Source organism: Eurypyga helias, unplaced genomic scaffold, assembly GCF_000690775.1.
Source record: "Eurypyga helias isolate BGI_N326 unplaced genomic scaffold, ASM69077v1 scaffold20165, whole genome shotgun sequence".
Classification (NCBI taxonomy): domain Eukaryota; kingdom Metazoa; phylum Chordata; class Aves; order Eurypygiformes; family Eurypygidae; genus Eurypyga; species Eurypyga helias.
The window spans coordinates 17,456-26,454 of NW_010251027.1; the positions used below are offsets into that span (position 1 = coordinate 17,456).

Genomic DNA, 8,999 nt, shown 5'->3' on the forward strand with positions numbered 1-8,999 from the left:
GGTGTCTGCTTACTCTGGCCTTAGGTGCTTAGCCCCTGTCCTGAGCGGGTGGCCTCTCCCCTCTGAAGAAGGCTGGAGAGAGGGAGCGTGTTACAGGGCAAATAAGTGACTCAGACTAATGAGTAAGGTAATTGCTGTTCACTGTTAGATGAGGCTAAAGTGGGTCAGGTTTGTTTGTGAAACTCCACGGAGGCACCATCTGTTCTCTGTGCCCCATCTCAGGAGCTGGAAACAGGATTTGGGTGAAACTGGTGCCCTGGGAGCCCGCGGAGCAGCAGAGAGGATGCCCCGGTCATTAGGCAGTGGCATGGGTCTCTAGAGATGACCCTCTGTGACTGCAGGCAAGTGCCTGCAGCCCTGATCCTTGAAGGGGACGCTTAATTGATTTCACTGGGAGACGGGACCCTAAATCCTTTGTCCCTCTGGTACAACTGCCCATCTGTAAGATGAGGCTGGACAGGACACTGAAAGGTCATTAGATGTCCCCTTGCCCCAAGGTGGGATTAGATTTTCCCAAGCCATGTCTGACAGGTGCCTGTCTCGCCTGTCATAAGCCCTTGGAGAGAAACCTGGCGCCAACGTGATTTGTGTCTTTTAACCCTGCAACTCTCCCACGTGTCTTCTCGTGCCTGCGAGCCTGTCAGGACAGGGACTGTCTCTTCCAGCAATGATTTGGCTGTGTGGTACCTGGTTTTCGCCCTTTCCCCTGCCCTGGACCCCTCTGTGTCTAACAAGCTCTCTCTTCTCTCAGCCCACAGCATGTGAGCAGGAGGAGAAGCCTGGAGTGGCATCCCTGCCCACCCACGCCTGGACTCGGCATCGCTGGGGCCACATCTTGCAATAAGAAGAAGAGGAAAAAACGATTCATTCACCGTTGCTAAAAATGGGAGGCAGCATCTGTCCAGCAGACCGGGAAGGGAAGCTCCAGACCTTGCCTGTGGGGCATCCCTGGGAGTGCTGCAGCCGGAGCGACACAGCCCTGTGTCAGTAAGGGGTGTCGGGGCAGTGTGGCTCAGGGAGCCCGGGTCAGCATGCTCTTCCACAGCCGCAAGACCCAGCTCCTGCTGGTCAACTCCCTGACGTTCGGCCTGGAGGTCTGCCTGGCTGCGGGGATAACCTACGTGCCTCCGCTGCTGCTGGAAGTGGGTGTGGAGGAGAAGTTCATGACTATGGTTTTGGGTAGGCAGGGTTTTTTTTTCTCGTCTTTGAGGTGCTTGTTTCCCCTTTGAGTCTGGAGGGCAGGGGTAAAAAGGGGCCTGGAGGCTTGTCTCTGCTGGGTGGTTGCAGGGCTACTGTTATATCAAGGGCAGCCTTGTGTTTGGAGGAGGGGGCTGCGACCCAGCGAAGCTTACTGTGTTCTTCAAACCTCCCAGGCATTTTTGACAGTGCATACAGGCCACTGTCCTCTGGATCTGTCATCCTAACACCACCCATTTCTCTTTTGCAGGAATAGGCCCTGTCCTTGGCTTGGTCTTTGTCCCACTGATCGGGTCTGCCAGCGACCACTGGCACAGCAGCTACGGCCGAAGGCGACCTTTCATCTGGATGCTTTGCCTGGGAGTCCTGCTGAGCCTCTTCATTATCCCACATGCCAGCAGCCTGGCCAGCCTGTTTGCCCTCAACACTCGCCCGCTGGAGATCGCCTTCCTCATCCTGGGCATCGGGTTACTGGATTTCTGTGGCCAGGTCTGCTTCACTCCACTGGAGGCCCTGCTCTCGGACCTCTTCCAGGAGCCGGACAACTGCCGCCAGGCCTTCTCCATGTATGCCTTCATGATCAGCTTGGGGGGCTGCATTGGCTACCTGCTTCCAGCCATTGACTGGGGTGGCAGTTTTCTGGCCCCGTACTTGGGAGGGCAGGAGACCTGCCTCTTCAGCCTCCTTGCCATCATCTTCCTTGGCTGTGTGCTGGCCACGCTCTTTGTGACGGAGGAAGCAGCCACTCAGGCAGATGTTCTGGATGGCCCAGCACTGAAGGATGCTCCCCCTAAGCCCTCACCTCCTGCCTGCTGCTCTTGCCAGCTTTCTAGGAGCTCATGCCTCCTGCAGGCCAGGCACTTGATGCAGGCCCTGAGAAACCTCTGCACGCTGGTGCCACGGCTTCACAGCCTCTACTGCCGCATCCCCAAGGTCATACGGCGCCTGTTTGTGGCCGAGCTCTGCAGCTGGATGGCACTCATGACTTTCATGCTGTTCTACACAGACTTTGTCGGGGAAGGGCTGTACCACGGCATCCCCAGAGCCAAGCCAGGCACGGATGCCAGACGCCACTATGATGAAGGTGAGGAGTGAACCAGCTGCTCTGAGGCTCCCTAGGACCGTAGCGTTTCATGGGAGGTAGAAACGGGCTCAGCTCTGTCAGTAATGCAGAAAAACCATTAGCGGAAACTAGACTTTCTGCAGATGGGTGAGGAAAAAGCATTCCCCATGGCTCCCAGAGCATTGCGCAGCGGACCGAATAGGGAAATGCCTCTTTGTCCTCCGAGCTACACAGCACAGAACCAGATCTGGCAGTGCAGCCCTGGCCTGGGGCTGAACTGTTCAGTGGCAGAACGGTCTGGCAGGTTGCATGCTGAACAGGATGTAGCCGGCTCTGTCTGCAAGCTGTGGTTGCTGCTGCCGGGTCCTTTCACTGCTCTTCCTTCCTTTTTTAAATGAGAGGTGATGGTGCTTCCCAGCTCTTGGAGAGCAGGGGTTGGAAAGCCAGGACACGCTCAGTAGCAGCGAGGTGGGCTTTGCTACTTCTTCCTTTCGTGCTATTGGGAGACTCCCATCTCACATCTGTGTCTGAGGAGCCCTGGAGCAGCTTCCCCAGTTCTCACCCCTCTCTCCAGTGCTTCCGGATAGTGCTCACCACTGCAGTCAGGAGCTGCCACGTTCACATCACGGGCTGCTGCTGGCTGCAGCATGTTACCTGCTCTCAGTTGTTGCCTGCTGTCCCGTTTTGCTTGCTGTGTTGTGCCAGTCTTGACTCGCTGCCCAGCCCACCTTTTCCTCTCCCTGATCTACATCTTTTATTCTTAGAGGCACCTCCCTGACCCTCCTCTTCCAGCCGTATATCTTTCCCTCTGAGTTTTCCACTCACCGCCTCCGTGAGCTTTGCAGTACACTGCCTCTTTGTACCGAGTGTCTGTTTAACTTAGAGGGAGCTTAATTATTATTTAACACTTGCACTGTGTAGCTTCCAGCAGGTCAGGACTCCATTGTGCTAGCTGTCATAGAAACATACGCTGAGTAACGATCCTTGCTTCAAAGAGTTAATGGTGTTAATTCCCTGAAATCTGATAGATCTTTGCGAAGGGTAAGGTCCGGATTGCTACCGGATACGGCAATTTAGTGGATGTTGTGTTCTTTACCTTGGCTTAAGCACAATTCCTTGTTCCTTTTGTTCTGCTGCTGGTTTTGGCCTCAGATAACAACAGATCCTGGTTCATGAGCAGGTGACAGATCCCAGGTCAAGAGTAGGAAGGTGCCAAAGACAAGAATGGCATTTGGATTCCTGTCTCCTGTTGCCCCTTTCGTTAGACTGGGGTGCCCACGTGTAGGAAATACTGGGTGCTGGTGGAGGGTGGGTGCTGCAGTCTGGCTGGTGCTACCCTGGGGTACGTTAGGTGATGCTGCGCTCTTTCCGGACTCAGCCCTGTGGTTGTTCGGGCTGTTGGCGGCTGTGCCACGCTCAGCACAGACCGTACTGAGCTGGGCACCGAAGGAGAGGGCAGGAGGCCCAAAGGTGTGTGAAGCCTGGGTGCAGCCAGGGTGTCTAACCACCTCTGCTTTCCTGCAGGTGTCCGGATGGGTAGTTTGGGCCTCTTCCTGCAATGCGTCACATCCGTCTTCTTTTCGACAATCATGGACCGGATGGTGAAGCAGTTTGGGACGCGGGCGGTCTACCTGGCCAGCGTGGTGTTCTTCCCCGTGGCTGCCTTCGTCATGTGCCTTTCCCACAGCGTCATCGTTGTTACCATCTCGGCTGCTCTGACGGGCTTCACCTTCTCTGCACTTCAGATCCTGCCTTACACACTGGCGTCACTGTATCACCACGACAAACAGGTAGGGACCTGCTCGGAGGCGATGTGCCAGGACAGCCTGGCCGGCCTCTTTCGCCACTTGTAGCCGGTACAGTCGGTTCAGCCCGTGGAAGAGAAACACACGCCTGCCTGCAAAGGTTTTCCACATCTGCTTCTTGTCTCCAGGCTGTGTTTTCTCTGAAGATTCATCTGCAATGGAGGAGATGAGAGGGTTTAGCATTTCCTTCCTTTGGCATCCCCTGCTCACAAGAAGCATTATGCAATTTTAAAAAATGGCAAGTGGGTGCGATGGGAGAAACCAGCTAGGAATGGTGTATCAAAAGGGATGCCCTGTGTTCCTCTGTGTTGTGCATGTTTTTAGGGAAACTCGTGCAGGTTAGTGTGTGCATTCTCCAGTCACATGTACAGCACTGCCAGCCTGAGATGCTAAAACACTCGACAATTTTCGGCCCTTAGAGGTCCTGCTTTCCAGTGTTTGTCCATAGCATGAAGATCCGTAAAATGAAAACTGAGGTTCTGCCTATTCCCCTAGTTCCAAGGAAAATGAATGTTGTGAAACTTTTGACACCAACACAAACCCTAGTAATGCTGTCCCACAGATGTTATCCTTGTGGAGAAGTCCTAGGAGGTTCCTGCGCTGCACACTGGATTAATAGGAGTTTCTCTGGTGCTGCAAATGCAAAATGAATTTGTGGTTTGAGAGCAGCTCTTTCATCCCAATGGCAGGCGGTTCGCTGCACTCTGGAATAAGTAGGAGTTTTTACCATCGGCATCCAGATGTTCACATTGAACAGATACTTCTGGCCAGCCCATCCCCATGTGCACCAGGCACCCTGTCAAAATAGGGGTACGAGGGTGTGTTCTGCTTTGCAAAAACTTCAGCGTGACTGGGATCTCCCGTGGGAGCAGAATGAAACCCAAACTCCGCAGGCTGGGAACGTGAAGGCCACATGCCCAGAGGCTTGACGGGGAAACACTTCTCGTTCAGTGAGGTGGGGTGTAGCTGGGTTTGGTCTCCCTGTTGCCCTGACTTGAAAGTTCCCCCTTCCTTTACCAGCTACTTTGGGCAGGCTGCAGGGAGACCCCACAAGAAGCAGTCGCTAAAATGCCTTTTGCAGAAAATCCTCCCTCTTCCCCATTTCTGTTCTCTTCTTTTTTCTTACTGTTGAAATCTGTCAGCATTTTGGTTTGCCTTCCCTCATTCCCTTTTTTACTTTTCACTTTCTTTTAACTTTCCACATTCCTCCTGAAGCGAATCAGCGGAAGGAGCATCCAGAGTGGCTGTTGCTTCCACCCTGTGCAGGATTGTTGGCGAAAGCCTGCGAGGCCACCTCAGCTGGAGCTCCTTGCTTTGCACAGGCTGTGTAAGTCGCTCCGTTCTCCTGCATGCCCTCCCGTCTCTGCATGGCCACTAAACCTTGTCTAGAACAGGAGGAAAAGATCTGCATGTTCTAACGGTGCCTGAAAGCTGGGTCGAGGTGAGATGCACGGTGGGCTCTCGCATCTTCTGCAGGAGATCAGGGAGGGGTAGGTTCCTCCTTCCCACTGTTCCCCATCAACTGGAGAGGGAGATGAAGCTGCTGATTGAGGCAGTTCCTGGGGCTGTATCCTGTGTTACAAGGGCTGGTTTTAAGGCATAGGTTCTCACTAAGCTCACTCCGGTGAGTATGTGTTTTCAGTAATTTTCTCTAGATTTAAATGAATTCTCTAGGTCTTAAAACGTTCTCGATGTAAGTTGGATCTCTGAAGAGTCTGGATCGGTACAGAAACCAAGCAATGTGGCATGGGCCTTCAGGGTGGCTGGGCAGGCTCCTGGGGACGTCCGCATCAAAGATGAAGGGCTGGAACTGCCGGGGACATCCTAGTTTGGCTCACACAACACCCTTTCTGTTACGGGTTTCGAGTTGCTTGGAAGTCTGACGGCAATAGGAGGCCTGTGGGAGGATTTTTAAGCTCCACATAGCATAAGTGACAGTCCTGGGTCTGCAGGACCTGCATTTAGGTGCAAAATCATATGCCCAGGCAGGATTGAGGAGGTGAAGGGTACAGTGAGCAGCTAAGCAGAGCCCAGGTAAAGCTTTTGGATGATGATTGCTGTTTAGTGAAGTTGTTCTCATCTCGTTTCTCCGATTGAATCTCAAACTGTGGCCCGGGGCAGCATGAACAGAGGCTGGGTGCTGCTGACATGCAGCGGGGCAGGGCTGGGTGTAGCTGGGTGGGTGCCAAGACTGCTGAAAGCGTTGGGATGGCCAGTGACAGCGCTGGAGTGCCCACACTCTGCACCAGCACTTCCCTCCTCTCCATCTGTGTCCGGGTCCCTCCTGCCAGAGGAAGGATAGTTCAGGCAAGCCCCCCCCCTGCCCCGAGCCCTGTGGCTGGGTAGTGCTCTGGGCTCTCAAACAGGTGCCATTATTTTTTTCCTTTTTATTTTCTTTGTTGGTTCACTCCCAGCGTGCGGATAACGGATTGACCTGTCCTTCGTTATCTGCCCTGCCCCACACAGACCAGTGGTTGTGAATAATTGCAAATGCCCTGGAGTTTTAAAACTGGAGCCCTGCGGCGTTTTTGCTGTCTGCACGTGACTGCCCATTATTTGGTGGCATTAACATGGAGAGCTTTTTGATCCAAGTACGCCGTGTGAATGCTGCTGGAGCAGGCCGTGCCTCAGAGATCCTGCAGCTTGAGCAGAGCAAGGCAAAAAAGGGTGAGAAGAAAAAGATTTTTCTTCTCCTGCTTTCCCAGCCGGAGTGAGGAGGCTCAGCTCATGGAACCTGAGATGGAACCTGAGATGGAACCTCTAAGTTGAGGTCACATGTGCACGGTCTGTTGCTGAGCTGAGAAAAGAGCTCTTTCCCGAGTTCCCACCGCTGTGTCATCTCAGCCGGTGTCCCTTTTCGGTATCCTAGATAGGAAGAGGTGGCTGTGCATCCAGGGCTCTGAACTGTTCGCCTGCCCTTGGGGCTCTTCTGCAGGAAGGGTTTGAGTTCCCAGCCAGGCGCTTCAGAAACACTTTGTGCACTGGAGCGCGCTGGCTCTGTGATATGTCCGAAGTGGGCTCTGGCCCCTCACTGCTGTCCTGCAAATGTGTGTGAGCTGATTTCGGGACGGTGTGGGCTGTACTCCGTGCCCGGATTCCCTTGGAGGGAGGTGACAACCCAGGGCTCAGAGCAAAACATCCCCAAGTGCAGAGCCTGGGCTGGCTGTGGGCTGAGCACTGCTGAGCCCCAGAGCTTGAGCACAACAAAGGCACCGTTTGGCCAGGTTCCCCCGGTGAGTCAGGGCTGCTTTGAATCCCATGCCAGTTGGGAAAAGCCAGGCTGGCTCCTGGAGCCCATCTCACATGGGCCAGGCTGGCTGCAGGCACTCCCCACCTCTAACAGCCTGACCCAACGCCCACAGCGCAGAGTGGTTTTGCTCTCACACAAAAAACAGGGCACCCTCTGCCCCCTCCCCCTCACTTTCCGTGCTCCATACCCTACCTACTCATTCCTCACATGCCCTCCTTCTTTCCCCTAGGTATTTCTGCATAAATACAAGAGCAAAGAGGAGGAAGACGCAGCTCGATTGAACAAGAAATCGGCCTTCTCTAAGGGCCTCCTTTCCAGCCAGAAGCTGCCCTACCAGAATGGACATGCTGGGAGCCTCTTCTCTTCATCCTCTGCTTCCTCCTCTCCTCCCGCCGCCGGCTCGGCTCTGTGCGTCAGCTCCTCCTGCGACGTCTCGCTCATGATGATGGTGGGAGACCCGGACTCGGTGGCTCCTGGCCGAGGGATCTGCCTGGACCTGGCTATCTTGGACAGTGCTTTCCTCCTCTCTCAGGTTGTCCCCTCCCTCTTCATGGGATCCATCGTCCAGTTTACGCAGTCGGTGACTGCCTACATGGTGTCAGCTGCCGGCTTTGGCCTGGTGGCCATTTATTTTGCAACCAAAGTTGTCTTTGATAAGAGTGACATGGCGAAGTACTCGGTGTGATGTGGAAGGCATGAGGGCGGCAAAACGGGATGTGCGTGCGTTCACATGGCCGCTGTGGGAAGCCTCGTGTGGCACCGGCTCTCCCCACGCTCTTGCTGTAGCCCTCTGAGGGGCAGTTTTGGGGCTGGGGGCAGGAGAGATGCAGCAGGGCTAATCTCAGGTGTAAATATGAGGCGTCGGGGCATTGTGCTTCGGGCCAGCGGTGCTTTCCAAAGGTGCCTTTATCGAAAGAAAGCACTGCACAGCCAGCACCAAAGGGGTTATACAGGGGAGAGAAAGGAAATAGGCTTTTCCTTTGATAACGGGTCGTGTTTCTGAGTGGGAGAGGCAGCGGTATGGGAAGGGGAGGGAAGAAATCATCAGCTCTCCTGTTTTCCAGTTACAGCTGTACCCTCTTCCCTTGCTTGTTGTAGTTTTACTCAACTTCTTGAGCAATACTTCTGCAAATGGGACACTGGGAAGAGATTTCCTTGGGGAAGAAACGATGGGTGGCTAAGGTTTGGCCATGAAGCAAAGGGGGTGCATATGCGTGCGTGCACGCTTCCGTCCTTCCCCACCTCTGTTCTGACTGGGAGAAGAGCTACCCTGTCTGGTTATGGAAAAACAAGTAACGGCTCGTTAGGACCAATTCCAAAGGTGACGTGTCTTTTACCTATGTACCAAGCTGCATCACTTGGAAAGGACTTAGTACCCTTTTTTTTTCTTTCAGTGATTGTTTTTAGCTTTGCTCACACAGTTCTCAGTAACTCTGACCTCTCACCCCTCAGCACTCACAACTGCCGCCTGCCCTCTCCCCTAACAGATCCAGACTGTCGTGCCTCTTCCCCACCTGGCCCCTAAAAGATGCTGCCGTGTCCCAAGGACAATCTAACAGGGTTTTCAGTCCTGTGACACTGAAGTAGAACAGGGAGAGCTCTCCTGCAAGGCTACCTGGGAGCAAGTGTTCAGGCCTGGGGGAGCTGGTGGAATTGCTTGTCCACTGGCGACTAGAACTGAGCA

The 8,999-nt window shown here is 54.1% G+C and overlaps 1 protein-coding gene across 1 annotated transcript; it reads left to right on the plus strand.

The window, feature by feature from the left end:
* Positions 1 to 1,031: 1,031 nt before the first annotated feature.
* Positions 1,032 to 8,000, plus strand: SLC45A3 (solute carrier family 45, member 3). The gene is made up of 4 exons (XM_010151886.1): positions 1,032 to 1,179; positions 1,448 to 2,281; positions 3,785 to 4,050; positions 7,545 to 8,000. The coding sequence occupies exons 1-4, from the start codon at positions 1,032 to 1,034 to the stop codon at positions 7,998 to 8,000; spliced, it is 1,704 nt and encodes a 567-aa protein (XP_010150188.1).
* Positions 8,001 to 8,999: the final 999 nt, after the last annotated feature.

Bases quoted from the DNA above. Each gene is read 5' to 3' on its own strand.
- SLC45A3 (XM_010151886.1), top strand. From the start codon at position 1,032: ATGCTCTTCCACAGCCGCAAGACCCAGCTCCTGCTGGTCAACTCCCTG. The intron at 2,282-3,784 runs GTGAGGAGTGAA...GCTTTCCTGCAG, and splicing joins CAGACGCCACTATGATGAAG to GTGTCCGGATGGGTAGTTTG. The intron at 4,051-7,544 runs GTAGGGACCTGC...TCTTTCCCCTAG, and splicing joins TGTATCACCACGACAAACAG to GTATTTCTGCATAAATACAA.